Raw genomic sequence first — 15,314 nt, forward strand, 5'->3', positions numbered from 1 at the left:
GAGGGATTGATGTACCAATCAACCTTTTTGAAACTGATTCATTCATTGTTTTCCAAAGTAAAAGCAGATGTTTGCAAATGTCTCATTTTAATTAAACAAAAGATATCAGTCCGCTTTTATGAAAAACTGTAGAAATCAAAGAGTAGGTATTGTTGAGCGGCTGAAATTAGAGTATTTGGACAAGCTGATTTGAATAATATGAAGGTGTAAGGTACTATACAATTACAAACTTCTTACCATTATTTGTCATAGGTTTGTGCGTCGTGAAAAAGAGATTGCAGAGTCTCGTTTTGAGTTTGCTCAAGGGGAGAGTTTGCGTTACCGCCTAAGGGTTGAACACCTGGAGCAAGAGCTAAAAGAGGTTCAGGACAGCTTGAGCGCTGCTCGACAGAGGATGCAGGTAGGTTTGTTGCCCGAAAACCCACAGTTAATAGTAATGCTTAGGCCTCAGTAGGTGGGAACCTGTCTTTTTTTTCCCCCCACTTTGACGTTTTGTTGCAAGACATATATGGCACTTGCCAAACGTTCAGACACACTTGATCATGCCATTGAATGATTGTGCCCTAATGAATGTAGAAGAACATTTTGTGACATGCAGTTTGACCTTATGAAGTTAATTATGAAAAACAAATATAGTGATTGACTTAAACAATAGTTTGTGACCCAAATCATAAATGCTTGTATGTCAGGTGACTGCAAAGACCCTAGCCCAGCATGATGAACTGATGAAAAAGACAGAAACTATGAGCATCCTAATGGAGACAAACAAGATGCTGCGAGAGGAGAAAGATAAATTGGAAAAAGAGCTGCAGCAAACCCAAGCTAAGGTAAGTTTTGTCTATCTGGGTGTGGGTGTGTGCCCTTCATAAAAAAAAAAAAAAATTCTCTGCACTCTTACATTATACGGTCCCCTGATTTGCTTGTTTCCACTCTCAAAAATTGAAGTACAGTACAGTATTTTAACCGTATAGAAGTTTCATAGATCGGGATTTCTTGTGTTCGGACATAGTTTTTTTTGTGCAAAGAGAAGTTTTCTTATGTTGCTTGAAGCCCTCTTACATGAGTTTACGAAAGCAAAGACAAAAAAAGGTCCCGGATATGTGCCGGAAAATCCGCCTTTGGGGAAATAGACTTGCTTTGGTAAATCTACTTGTTCTTGACATCTGGGGAACCAGCTTTTATACATAACACAACTTTGGTAAGACATGTTTGTTTTTTTATGGGTCTTGTTCACGCCAAACCATTTTGGGACAACTCCACTCGTGATGTGGTGAGCAGCAAAAGTTGGCCTTGTGTTGCTGAAGAAAGGGAATTGTACAGGATATATCACAGAACACTTTACTTAACATACTTCTCAAAACTACACTACGCTCCGTGGATATAAACAACGAAGTCACCCAGAAGTTGGGCATGCCAAAAACACACGTTTGGAACATACTAATCGGTCCAAATTAATCATCTCGTTAATATTCCAGGTGCAAAAGTTGGAGTCAGACCTTTTGCCACTGAAACAGGCAAACACGGAGCTGAGTGAGAAGAGTGGCATGCTACAAATGGAGAAAAAAATACTGGACGAGGAAATCAAGCGCTGGAAGGCTCGGACACAGGTTAGTTGAAAGCCTGGCCAACCGCGCTAATATCATTGGTGCCATGCACAAAATGTAGCCTATGGGCCGTCCTAAAACCAGTAAGTGCTGCATGTACTGTACATGAAGACAGCGCTCTGGCAGTGTTAAACAGCTTCAGCAGTGCCATTTTTGTTCTCCAGGGGGCAGCTGTGGCACTACAGATTCGACAGCGCTTTCCCTTCTGCCCCTGAGCAGAACTCTTATTCATTTGCTGTTGTACCCCCAATCATCTTGCATATTTGTCTAGTTAAACTGCACTGTACAGTATGCGAGAACAAGGCAGTGAGAGATTGCATTAAGCAGTTGCAAGTAAACTAATAATATGTACAGGGGTGCACATAAAAATTTTGGCATGGTCCTCAAATGAGTACCAGGTTGTTGTTTTGTGCTCATTTTTTCCCCAACCCCATGGATGAACTTTTGTACACACTTGGGAAAGGTTTATCGTTAGTAGGTGTAGATGTCATTTTGATATAACTGAATAACCTTTTTCTGTATTTGTTTTTTCAGTTTTCTCTTTTTATTTCAAAATTACGACAACATACCAAGGCTGCATAGAACTTTTGTACACACTTGGGAAAGGTTTATCGTTAGTAGGTGTAGATGTCATTTTGATATAACTGAATAACCTTTTTCTGTATTTGTTTTTTCAGTTTTCTCTTTTTATTTCAAAATTACAACAACATACCAAGGCTGCATAATGTCAGCTTATTAAACCTACAGAATGTACTGCTTTTATAAAAGGAAAAAAAAAAAATACATTAAATTCATACTTAAAGCGGAAGTCAACACAAACATATTTTTTTTCAAGAATATGTTCCCAGCAGGCCCACTAGTTGAAACACTAGTGGGAATATAAATCAAGCAGCAAAATGCACTCGTTTTTAGCCATCTCTGGGGGCGGCCATTTTGTCTTCTGTTGATTGAAAATGACATCACAACTGCTCACAATGACCTATCACGGCTGAATTATCTTCTGAATCTGATCCGTGATTGCTCTTTAACACAAGTGAGTTGCATGACCTGTTCGAAAAATCAATTGTCCACCTCTGGCACCCAGGACCCTGGCTAGCTATCTTAGCATACTTCTCTAGGCCAGCGGTCCAATGCCCAATCTTTTTTTGCACTACGGAGCAAGGAGCGACACGGAGATGTGCGCCCCTCCGGCAGCTCTCCTACGACGTGTTTGGCCACAGTCTATTTCGGCAAATATATGAAGTAGTTGTTAGCGCCAGAGCCAGTTGACTCAGGGCAGCTGCCACAACAACTGTTGTTGATACGCTGCCGCAAGGATCAGCTTCAGAATAAAAACACAAGAAGTACCATTGTGTACATAGATATCAATGCCCACTAGGCTTTAATTTTGAAGTTACCAATCATTGCGGCGGAAGACTTGACTTCGAATTGAGGCTGCATAGCCTGACCGCAGTCAAGCCGAATGACTGAGCTGCGTTATTCTAGTGCGCAAAAGCACGGTGAGAGACTTGAACTGGACCACGTTATTCAACTTGCAGTGGTCATGCTCACTGGTGTACCGTTTATGTGCATCCCTGAATATATATACATTACTGGGAATGTGCAGTACATGAGCTTCCAGTAACATGTAGATTTTGCTTTAATGCCCCTGCTTTATAATTTTCTTTTTTTTTTCTTTTTTTTTAGCATTTGGTGAGTCAGCAAAAAGATTCAGATCCAGATGAATACAAGCGTCTGCATTTAGAGAAGGAAGTACACCTTAAACGTATACAGCAGCTCATTGACGAGAACAACCGGATCAAAGCAGAGGTTACCAGGTGAGAAATTGTAATTGTTTTTTGTATATGAAGTCGAGTTGCATATTTCTTGACTTTTTTCTCTCTCCTCCATGGTAAAATATTTTATATTTGAGTATCGGCGTTTTCTGTACGGATTTTGTCTCTGTCCCTATCACTGGGAATTCATGGGGGTTTCCTTGTACATTAATTTTAGGCAGGCCTCTAGCTCAAATTTTAAGTTGAACTTGACTACAAATTGCAGGACCAGCCAAACTATGAAGAAAAAAAAAAAACAGTTAGCATTATAGTCCAAAATTTCTGTCACTTGGCGACGTGCAGCGGACAGCTGTGTCTCTTGGAAATTTATATTTCGACTGTGTGAAGGCTCCTGTGCATTTTGATTCGTTATAATTTGCAATGTCACTGCATTGTGCAAGTGCAATAAAAAAAAAACAATGGCCGAGACTTGGCTACACCAATCATGTGGCAGAACCCCCGTACACTACACGAGTGATCAGTAATGCGGCAGCCTAAAGTTAACCATGTCCTTTCATAACATTTAATTGTGTTCTCTGAACATCTGTTTTTAGGACCAGCAATCTTACAACATCCCAGCAAAGCCAAATACAAAACTTGCTGGATAATTTGAGTAAGATAACCGAAGACAGAAATTTGCTCAAAGAAGAGGTCGTTGCAAAGAGTCTTGAAATTCAGGAGAAGGTAAAGACGATCACCCAGGTCAAAAAGCTTGGGCGTCGCTACAAGACTCAGTATGATGAGCTCAAAGTACAACATGACAAGGTAAGTGTGCCCTAATTGTCTACTATCTCATTTGTGCCCTGATTAAGTCTTGTCTGTACTTCTTCTAGATTGTAGCTGAGACTGCAGGGCCATCGAAAGAAGAAGAGGCTCGTCAAGCCTCGGTTCAGGAACTGCAGGGACTTCGGGACTCTCTGAGCCAAGCTGACACAAGAATTAAAGACCTGGAGGGACAGCTGGAGAGCATCAACAAGGTGAAACATCTAATATGTCCTTCCTTGCTCTTGATTATTGTAAAACAGTCTATGGCCATACGTTTGTCGTTACTGAAATTATACGATTTGACTGCGAACACGTTTGCCATTTTTTAATTGGCATTTGCTCTTTGTAAAGGTGGTTGCAGAGCGTGAAAATGAGGCGCACAATGCTCAGGAACAGTCAACCAAGCTGCAGACAGAGCTGGGCAGGCTAAGGCAAGAGCTGCAGGAGAAAGAGGACACACTGAAACAACAGATGGCAGACAAGGTGGAAAAGACCAGGAAGGCCATTGTTTTTGCCAAGCAAAGGATCAGCCAGCTCATAAGTAAGAGCACATTTCCCCATTGCCCACAATCACCTACAATCATGAGCATGATGATGATGCTGATATTTAGTTTGTAATGCAGTTTTCATTTTTGTACAATGCTCTAAGTGCTCAAAAGAAGTACTTTTATTTTACAAGTATGTTTGTGTGCTAAACTAAAAAGCTAAGACTGTTTTAAAACTAATTGAAGTCACTGAATCATCATAAAAAGCTGCACAACAGAAAAACGCAAACGCAAAGTACTCGGGATGTCACGATATCCAAATGTCACGATACGATATCACGATGAACCTCGCGGTACGATAATTATCACGGTATTGCGGGGACGTTGGCGATGTATAAAAAGCTCACAATGCTGTATAAAAATTCATGATATTGTTAAATAAAAGGGGGGGTCCTATAAAAAAAACATCACAATATTCTGTTTTTGTACATAACAGCATTCACAAAGAAACAGGCTTGGCCAGTCATGCGCTCCTATTGGCTCAGCAGTTCAACGTATCATGGTCTATGTAGTTCACAATGCTGTGTTTGGCTGAAGCGGGCCAATGGAGATGTTGAAAAATATTGTCTGGTATGAACATAGTTTTGTTCATGTGAGCAATACTCTGTTTAATTTGGTAGCGTTGGTGTGTGTATTGTTTCTGTAGAACACGAAATACAAATAAAATAAACATGAGCAGCTGCATGTAAATGTCTCTACACAATGCTAATTAGCTGTGGCCCTAGTTATCCATATAGTTCAAATCGTACAGTTAACATTAACCTCAATGTACGGTATATAAATGACTTACAACGACCAAACACCTAATATTGAGGCACTTACTTGCTAATGGACGCTCACATTGTGACTTGGGTCAATTTGTGGAGTAACTTAAGAGTGTTATGTTTCCCTTCATAAAACATACATCAAATTAAACTGCACTAATAAAGTAACCACCAGAGGATGCTGGAACTGCACAAATGGGAAACAACTTGAGCTTTTAAACAGATTTGCTGCTGTTGATATCGTGACATCGTGGTAATTTTAATTTCACGATATCATGATATTGCCGATTATTGCGACATCCCAACAACGTACTCAAATCAGACACGAATAATAAAATCACAGGAAAAACACAAGTCTTCTTACAATCTTGTTCTCCCCGTTACTGTCTCAAGTTGCACTGCAATTTTGTTGTTCTTTGTATTCATTTTAATCTTGAATATGCACATCACGTCCAGGCGCCAAAGACGAGCTGCAGAAGGAAAATGAGGAGCTAAAGCAGCGTTTTGAGGAGCAAAAGCAGCTGAACGAGGAGTTAGAGGTGCGCGTAAGCGCTATAAAGTCTCAGTACGAGGGACGGTTTAATCGACAGGAGAGAGAGCTGAGAGAACTTCGAGGTCAGCAAGAAAGACAAGAGCAAAGAGATGAGCCTGCTGAGGCAGGTCCAAGTAAAGTGAGTCTCCGCTCCGAGTTTTTTCATTTAAAAATGTCTGTTCTCTACACAAAGAAATCCAATAAGTCTATGACTCGGTGTCTGTTATGGTTCTAGCCTCAGGAGCAGCAGCGAAGCACAGAACAGAGACAGATCAGTCTGAAGTCTACCCCAGCTGCAGACAGGGGCAGGTATGATGCCCCGGGGAAACGTTTATCGAGTCCAACAGGGTCCTAGAGGAGCAAACTGACATTTTTTTGCCGTCTTTGCTTTCAGTGCCAGTACCTCTGAGCCTCCAACTGCCAACATAAAGCCAACACCTGTAGTAGCCACAGCCAGCAAGCAAGCTGTCAACCCAGGGAACAAACCCACTCCAAGGGCAAGCATCAGGCCCATGATCACCCCAGCCACTGTGCCCACTCCAACACCCACCGCTACTGTCATGCCCACAACACAAGTCGAGAGCCAGGAAGGTAAATCTTCATATTGGCATGTAGAAGATTGAACGTTCTAAAATAATGGTTGTGGCCAATCTAATGGCATCCAACAGGTCAGTTATTTAGCTCCTATCTAGTTGAGTCTGAAGTTTTTTAAGGAATGTCAACTGCCAAGGCATTATGAGATGTTCATTAAATGAATTTTACCTAATGACCTATCTTTCTCTGCAGCCATGCAGACTACAGAGGGTCCGCCAGTGGAGCATGTGACTGTGTATGGGAGTGCCAGTGGTTCTGTGCGCTCAGCAAGCCCCAACATCCAGACCACCTTAGCCAGCCCCATGCTGACTGTGCAGCAAACCCAAACACAGGCCACAGCCTTTGTCCAGCCAACTCAACAGCAGAGTGTCACCCATGCTGAGCCAGTCACTCAGGAGCTGCCGCCTGTGATTATTGAGGCAACTCAGAGCTCCCAGGTGGAATGGCCTTCAACATCCTCTACCTCTGCTGTGTTTGGAACTGGTGAGAAGAAAAGGAATCATCTATCACTTTGTTTAGAAAAGTACAATATGCATGGCTTAAAGTACTCTCGCATAGTGCTGTAATTCCGGCGTAGGAATTTTTTATTTTTTTCTGACAAGACCCGCCGTGTGTGGGGGGGGGGGGTGTATGTGTCATCCTAAGTGCTTTCCACACCATAGCTGTGGCCACAACGCTGCAGGCACATTGCCTGAATAGGTAGATTATTTTTGAGGTTTTCAAAAATAAAGCGGTCTAGTGAGAGTAACCTTTACTCCTGTGACTTATTTTTTTTCATGAAATAAATGTAATTTCACAGACTTGATATTAATACTTGTTAAAAAACGAATAAAGAATAAACGTTCAAAAAAGTTTATCATTGAAATTCATATTCGAGTTCAGTCAATTGTATCCCAAAATAAGTGACCTGCTGCGGCCAAACGTTTGATTGATGTTTGGTTGAAAACAAGAAATTCACAGATAAAAACATACTACTTCTCTTTTCCTGGCTTGCCACCCAGAGTAGAAAGTAAGTTCTGCAGTACAATGCAGGCAAACGACATGGACCGTGTCAAACGTTCATTTTCGTCTATGCTGGGGACTGCAAAAAATAATATAAAATGGACGGCTGTAGTTTGGACACCCCCAATTTAAACCATGCAAACTTTTTTTTGTTTTTGTTTCACCCTCCCCCTAAAAGAACCGGAGTCAAGAATCGTTTGGGACCTGAATCGAAAGGGAGGAATCAGAACTGGAATCTTTCAAATTCAAACAATGGCCAACCCTACGCCATATATACTGATAAGAAGTTGGTACTTCTTTTGGTTACTCCCAAGTACCGATTCACATAAAATCTGGTATCTTCCGGTACCTAAGCACATCCTTGCTTTTTGCGGGAGTAGAAGAGTTGGCGACCGATTTCTCCTGGTACCATGCCGATTAGTTCAGTATCGTACACAGAGGGGAAAAAATGACAGACAGGAGATTATCACTTTAAGCCATGTCATTTGTTATTGGGAAGCCTGTATCGCAAATACCAATGTTCAACCTCACTATCTAAGATTTGTCCAAATAAAAGCCACGCTTTGTCTAGTTTCAGCGACACCAGGATCATCATCATCATCTTCATTGTCCAAAAGGCCCCGTGAAGAAGATGAAAGTAGTGGCACTGTGGTCACAGATACTGAGGCCCCCCAGGATGACACCTCCAGGGCTCCCATTCCAAAGAAGCTGCGCATTATCCAAAGAGTGGGTCCAGAGGTGAGGAGGTTACACGGCTTGCAGATCTTTATTAGTTATCTGGAACCGTATTAAAGACACTGGTGGCATGTGGTTCTTTCAGGAGGAAGTAATGGCCGATGACAGTGCTGAGGCTGAGGGCGTGGTACCAACAGACAGTCAAGAGATTGTAGAAGCCAGTCAGGTATGCCGACATACAACACAGATAATGATACATCAATGAAGCGCAGGTAAATTTACCCTTGGACATGCTCAGGTTTGGTCATAATGTAATAAATGACAGAAGATTTGGTAATGGTACCTAAAATCCACCTAATTACATTGTCAAAAAGAGTCACTAGAGTAACGTAGTTTTTATGTTGTTAAACTGCATTGGTTGTTTGGCCCTGTAGACTGAAGAGCTTGCGGCGCTGGATGATGATGATGAGAGTGCAGCTTCGCAATCTACCACCATGCACCAAGAAGTCTCTCTTGCGCAGAGTGAAACTCCTGAGCAGCAGCTAGAAGTAATAGTCATAGTAACTGATACAGAGAGTGAGGAAAACCCAGAAGATGGGGACGAAGAGGAGGATGAGCAGGTAAAGTAAAAAAAGAAGAAATATGGTTTATTTAGACAGCACAGTGGGGTCAGGTGTTTGCAATATTGCCTCCTGGCATTGAATCTCAGCTCTGGCCTATTTGTGTGGTTTTTTTTTTATGTTTGTATGGTACACAGTCAAAGAACACATACACTTGTTTTGAATAATTGCTGCAAGTTGTGAAAAACCAAGTAAACGTCAAAATCTTGATAATAGGTTTTCTTCCCTATACCTAAATAATTGTTTATTTATTTATTAATTCTAATGTGACCCTATGGCATAAAGAATTGTCCATCCGTGCTCTAAATGCAATTGAAGAATTAGGCTGTTGGAAAAAAATATTTACTTATAATCCCTTAACTACTTTAGTTGTATAACCATTGTTTCTGATACCTGAAATCCTGTCTTGTTTTGCACTAAGTAGACCAACTTCTACCACCTTTGAACTGGTATTTCAGCCCAGTGCGATTGAATTCTCTTCCACAAAGGCTGTCGCTCCGTCTCTGTGTCAGTCATGTAATTGACTCGTGACCAGTCCAAGGTGTACCTCACCTCTCACCCCAAGTCAGCTGGTACAGGCTCAAGAGTCTCCATGACCCTGCTGATGTTTATCTTCTGTAGGACTACGATGAGGGCGATGAGGAGGAAGATGAGGAGGAGGAGGTGGAGGAAGAGGAGGAGGAAGATGACGGGGGGATAGAAGACGGAGAGGAGAGTAACGAAGGGAGTGGGGAAGGCAATGAAGCCTACGAAGGAGATGACACAGAGGTTTGATTAGCACACCTATCGTGTGCCTGCGTACACTCACCCACACACTTGTCATTTCCAGTAGACGTTAACCCTTCCCACACAGGTCCTCTGCTCTTTCCAGCTCAGCAACTCAAGTTTTCCACTCTTAGCCCAGCTGAATTTGACGTCTGTGGCACAAGTTGCTGTCTCAGAGTGTTTAATTCACTAGTTGACCGTTTACGCGTTTCTTGCACGTCCAGGCTTCAGGATGAGTCAGTGACTTCACATCGCCAATTTGTTGTGCCACTTGTGATCCGCTTGACTGAGACTCGTCTGATGATCTTTAAATTGCTACCCATGTTGTTTTTGTGGAACTCAGGAGTTATGTAATAAAATCTCGACTGTTAACAACCTTTGCTGGAAAAAAAAACACTTGCCAGTTGGCTCTAAATGACTGAAGCGACCACCGAGGTAGGATGACTTAGTAAACAGTTGAACTAAGTTAGGTTCAGACCGGACATGAAATATCGCGTTACTCTGCGTGCTTCAAGTGGAGAAGAGGATGGGCTCCTCCTCCTCTGACAGAAAAAACAAACAAACTGCTAGTCAGTCTGGTGACCGGTGGTTGTGTACTTCGTCTGCTAATTGCTATCTTGGTTGACAGTTCAACAACAGTAAACAAGTCAATCCATTTCCCAGATATTCCAACTTCCTTGTCCCCTATATTCCAAGCCTGCTCCTTTTTGGCTCAGTCCCACCTGCTGTTGGAAGGGAGCTGTGATGCATACCTCTCGGCCCCTCAGACCACCGAATTTTTCTTTCACCATGCTGTGTCTGTTTTTGCTTGTACTGCTGCTGCGAGTGATATAGTAAGTACATTCTCGATGCCCATCGGCTGTTGGCGACACAGCGCCACAAAAAGTTTATTTACAAACCCCGGCAGAATGGGCGAAGAAGCAACATTTTTATTTCAGCCGTGCCACTCGGTATATCAGCTTATGTTCGGTCTGACGGCAGCATAAAAAGCGAGTAATAAAGCTAAGTTAGTTAGAAAAGGCCACAGAACAGGTTATTTCGCTGGAGCTTTTAAATCCACATTGAGATGTATGAGGCACATTTGAGAGTTCCCCAACAGTAGTTTTTTAAACATTCTTGTCCCCTTCTCTGAAGGGTGCTGTGATTCAGTTTCACAGCCTACATTGTAAAAATTGAAAATGTAGCTTGGCTTTCTGATTATGTGTGAATGAGGTGATCTGTGTTTAGCATCTATACCATGCTTTTGTTTTTTCCAACCATTTTCTGTCCATTTCCATATTCTGCTTCCCTTAAAAGTTCCAAGTTTTGACATTGTTACAACTTGTTTTCTTCAGAACTTGTTTGCTTATGGAGTTTTCTTCTTACAATATCTTTTTTCTGCCCCTTCCTCTTCTCAGGGAGCTGACGTAACCGACCCAGGGACAGAGACAGAGGAGAGTTTGGGGGCGTCCGACTCCACCCAGAGGCCAGCAGATTCCCAGACGGCCAGCTGTAAGATCCAGGAAATCTTATTAATGCACACGTGTAACTCCACCTTGGACTCGCCCAATGTTCTCACAACCTGTCCCGTCATCTAATTAGTTATCAAATGCTTCACCGTGACTCGAACAGTTGTAATGTTGTTGTCTGTCTGAAGGAGAGGGTGGCAAAAACGGTTGTGCATTCTCTGTTGTAGTCCTCCCTACAGTGTTGCTACCTAAAAACAAAATCTCTAATATGCCGACGGGCACTCTTTACCAGAATGATAAGACGACTGTAATGTACTGCAATGAATGACAGTCCTCCCTCCATTGACATGATCACGTCTCCAAATGTTTTAGTTGAGGCCACGACAATGGAGGCCTTCTCTACCGAACAACCCATCACAAGCTCTGGTATACGTATGCCCCAATCACCAAGGAGACCAACACATCCACTAACCCCCACTCAGGTATGTAGCACATAGCACAGATCATATCACAAGGTGATAATAAAATCCTCTTCCTCTAATAATATGAAACTCAGCTTTGTGCGCCATAAAGTAAGATATACACTATAGATCAGATTTCAATTAATTTGTCATCCACTGCTCATCATTAATTAAAGATATCACATCGTTTTTGAACCCACAAAGAAGCACATTTTTATCATTTGGTCATGCAGCTTAAGTGGAAAAATATACCATTGTGTTTCTATTAGATGTCCCAGCGCATCCCTGTTCGTCGCCAGTCGGTGGGCAGGGTCCCTCAGCTCTCTGGGGTCCCCAGCAGTGCTGTAAGTCTCATCCGCAATATTTTATTCATGTGCCAGAGCCAAGTGTGCACACAGCACATAACACGACACTATTTGACTAACTGGTACTCTTTGCAGCAGCACCTCATTGATGAAGAGGACCGGATGGTACCTAGCGCTCCCACACTGGTGGTGCCACACCGCTCTGATAGTTTTGACCAGGCTGTCCAGTAAGTCTCACACATGCAGACCTTTTTAATTCTAGGAATGGCCTGTTGTCTTTGGTCTGTATATGTGCTGCGGTGGTGTCGCGAGAGTAGCTTACTCAATTCGCTCCATTCTCACGACGTGCACACATTCCGCATTTTCACGTTCGAGAAATAAATTACCACAATTTCATGGATTTTGTTTTTTACTTTATGGCTGTGAAATATATATGAAGTGTCTTAAATACGAAGTCAACCCCAAAAATGTCTTTGCTATACTATGTTCTATGTAGCCCCACTAGTCTAAACACAGCATGTTAATTAATATTATGTTTGTGGAACATGAGTTGAGCAGTAAAATCCATCTGTTTTTGTCCATCTGGGGGGGGGGGGCATTTTGTCAATCTCTGTTGACTGAAAATGACATCAGAATTGCTCGGGGCTCACGTAACAAGCAATCATGGCTCAGCTTCAGAAAACAGTGCCGTGATTGGTCGTTATCTGAGCCCTGAGTACCCGGTAACTGTGATGACATTTTCAGTCAACAGCAAGTGGCAAAATGGCCGCACCCTAAAATGGATAAAAATCGGTGAATTTTGCTGCTTAACTCATATCCAACACATGCAGTGCTGGGCATTTTGCTACAAATTGAGTGTCCATTATTCACCATCAGTCTGTAGCGTGGGTAGCCTTCCGTCGTCCGTCATTCGCCTTTTTTCCTGCGGGAAAAAATAGTACCCGTCTACTCTATAGGCCTGTCCGCCTCTAATTTTGAACTGGCTTCCGTCTGTAATTCCGACTAAACTTCACTTGAGTACACCACACACTAAAGGGGAAGAAAGCGCAGATCCGTATTTTTATTTTATTTTATTTATTCATTCATCCATTATTTTTGTCATGTGGAGTCGAGCATAGCTAAAAAAACACAAAACCATGTGTGTGTTCAATCAACTTAGGTCTCCTCTCCCAATGCGTCTGCCAACAAATGTTCCCTGGTAATTCCTGTGTTTCCTTCAGCAGTTCTCCCCAAGTGGCTGCAAGGACCTTCCGTTTTGGCCAATCGGACGAAGTGCCACAGACCAGCTCAGATCTCGGCCAGCTTGCAGCCCAAGGAGGTAGACGCCCACTAGCGGTTATGTCGTTTATCTGAACCCACTTTAAATGGCAAAACATTTAATGTCATTGTGACCCTCTTCAGGCCTTGGGATGTTTGACAGCCCCTTGTTCCTCACATCTCATGAAGAAGAATCTGGCGGGCGTAGTGTTCCCACCACACCACTACAAATGGCGGCTCCAGGTATCGCTTAGTTTTCATTGGAATACTGAACAAGGAGCACACACCCAAAGAATCAGTGTATATATTTATACTGACCCTTCTCCAACTGGTAGTCTTCTCTGAGGTGGTTCCATCAGACACGGCAGAGCAGGCCTCTCAGTCGGTTCCTATGGTGAGCACGTCCACTCCCGGCATACTTGCCGGTCCTTTCACAGCCAGCACGAGCGAGGAAAGAGATGACGTCTTCCTGGAGTCAGACCCTGATAAGTAAGATGCTGTCCATGCTGTTATTTGTCAGACCAATGAGAGCAAGGTTAAACAGTATATTTCAACTGGCGCTCGAATTTTTAAGTGCTTCATTGTTGCATTTTCAAAAGTTTACTTGAATGTTTCATAAAGCGCTCTAAAGTGCTTGAGAAGTACTTGAGAGAATAAACAGATCCACTTGCTCAGGACTTGAGCTGACTGACCGCTTAGTCAGGAATTGATTGTTTTATATCAACTGAAGGTCGGTTGCCAAATAAATGACATTTCATTTTATATCACCATTGTCAATTTTATGACAGCAATTTGTACTTTGCCACAAAATTGCTGCTTTTAACATAACTTTATTGTATGACCGTAACAATACTTTAGGGTTTTCGCAAATACAGTGGATATAAAAAGTCAACACTGTCAAACCCCCGTTAAAATATCGGGCTTTTGTGGTGATGTAAATAAATGAGACCCAGGTAAATCATTTAAAAACTTTGTTTACCATTAATTTGAGCTATAGCATATACACCTCAATTGTTTCAAAAAACCAAAATGAAATATTTTAAGTGAAAAATAAAAAATGTACGGCTCAGCTTCAGAAAACAGGTCAGCTGTGATTGGTCGTTACCTGAATCCTGAGCAGTTGTGATGTCATTTTCAGTCGACAGAAGTGACAAAATGGCCGCCCCCAGAGATGGCTAAAAATGAGTGGATTAAAACTCTTATTCCACAAACGCAATATTTATCAGAATGCCTTGTTTCAACTAGTGGGCCTGCTGGGAACATTTTGAAAAATATGTTTGGGTTCACTTCCTCGTTAATTTAGTAATGTCTGTTCCAATATTTTTGCTCACTTCAAAAGTGGTTGGCTTCAAACAAAAGGTGCTCCGTCCTGAGTTGTTTAACACATCTAGATGTAAATACCATGAAATAAAGGCTGGAATTATGAACTTTTGTTTGATAGTCATCATTTGATCTGAAACTAAAATGTCTTGCGTATACAGTACAACGAAAAGAAAGGAATTGGCCTCGCCGGTCAGATACGTTTGGGGGGGACTGTAGGTTTTGAGCTGAAATATTTGGGGAAACCCTTGATTATAGTAAAATAATGTGTTACACTCAAATGAAAAACGCTAAAGGTATATTCCACATTAGTTCCAGACCCAGTGCTGAGAGTTCGGTAGATGCTGTGGTATCTCAGGATGATTTGGTGGAGCCCAGTCAGCCTTCCGACACAGCCAGCCTACCTTCCACCAGCCAGGAGCCTTCGTCCAGCTCTGCAGGTACACTTGGTGATCTAACGTGGTGACCTGACATTTTTAAGACATGTAACTCAAACAGTCCTTTTGAATGATGCATGGCAGATACGAGCAGTGCTCCATCCAGGGCTGCACCAAGCAGACAACTGCAGCGTTGGCCAGGTAGCCGCGGTGGGCGCGCCAAGAGAGGAGGTAACCTTTCAGCTCTTCCCGTCCCATAGAGTCAAATACACATGCTAAAATACATATCAACATGATGTCATTACTACATATTGCCTACTTGCAGTGCTCATATTTAATGAGAAATCTTACATTTACCAATAAATGTTGAATCCTTAAGCCTGCAGATAGTGCTTTGTAAATAGATGTAGAAATTAAGGTTTAAAAAAAAAAAAGTGCATCTAAATAAATTAGCAAATTTATTTCA

General features: G+C 42.2%; 1 protein-coding gene across 4 annotated transcripts in view; it reads left to right on the forward strand.

The window, feature by feature from the left end:
• The window catches only part of tprb (translocated promoter region b, nuclear basket protein), a 30,154-nt gene that overhangs the window by 14,165 nt on the left and 675 nt on the right, over positions 1-15,314 (forward strand). The window contains exons 27-50 of one of the 4 annotated variants that reach the window (XM_086048207.1): positions 253-400; positions 690-827; positions 1,476-1,607; positions 3,291-3,421; positions 3,973-4,183; positions 4,252-4,395; positions 4,535-4,724; positions 5,949-6,163; positions 6,260-6,333; positions 6,419-6,615; positions 6,811-7,101; positions 8,192-8,358; positions 8,441-8,521; positions 8,730-8,915; positions 9,537-9,683; positions 11,078-11,171; positions 11,501-11,610; positions 11,859-11,933; positions 12,030-12,121; positions 13,115-13,212; positions 13,296-13,394; positions 13,487-13,640; positions 14,784-14,911; positions 14,993-15,079. In XM_086048207.1, the coding sequence (XP_085904333.1) occupies positions 253-400; positions 690-827; positions 1,476-1,607; positions 3,291-3,421; positions 3,973-4,183; positions 4,252-4,395; positions 4,535-4,724; positions 5,949-6,163; positions 6,260-6,333; positions 6,419-6,615; positions 6,811-7,101; positions 8,192-8,358; positions 8,441-8,521; positions 8,730-8,915; positions 9,537-9,683; positions 11,078-11,171; positions 11,501-11,610; positions 11,859-11,933; positions 12,030-12,121; positions 13,115-13,212; positions 13,296-13,394; positions 13,487-13,640; positions 14,784-14,911; positions 14,993-15,079 (3,389 nt within the window). The remainder of the gene's footprint in view (positions 1-252; positions 401-689; positions 828-1,475; positions 1,608-3,290; positions 3,422-3,972; positions 4,184-4,251; positions 4,396-4,534; positions 4,725-5,948; positions 6,164-6,259; positions 6,334-6,418; positions 6,616-6,810; positions 7,102-8,191; positions 8,359-8,440; positions 8,522-8,729; positions 8,916-9,536; positions 9,684-11,077; positions 11,172-11,500; positions 11,611-11,858; positions 11,934-12,029; positions 12,122-13,114; positions 13,213-13,295; positions 13,395-13,486; positions 13,641-14,783; positions 14,912-14,992; positions 15,080-15,314) is intronic. The other 3 variants (XM_086048208.1, XM_086048209.1, XM_086048210.1) reach the window with 3 other exon arrangements.

The sequence above is a fragment of the Filicampus tigris genome, chromosome 12 (genome assembly GCF_054856515.1).
Source record: "Filicampus tigris isolate MCC_2025a chromosome 12, RoL_Ftig_1.0, whole genome shotgun sequence".
NCBI classification, from domain to species: Eukaryota; Metazoa; Chordata; class Actinopteri; order Syngnathiformes; family Syngnathidae; genus Filicampus; species Filicampus tigris.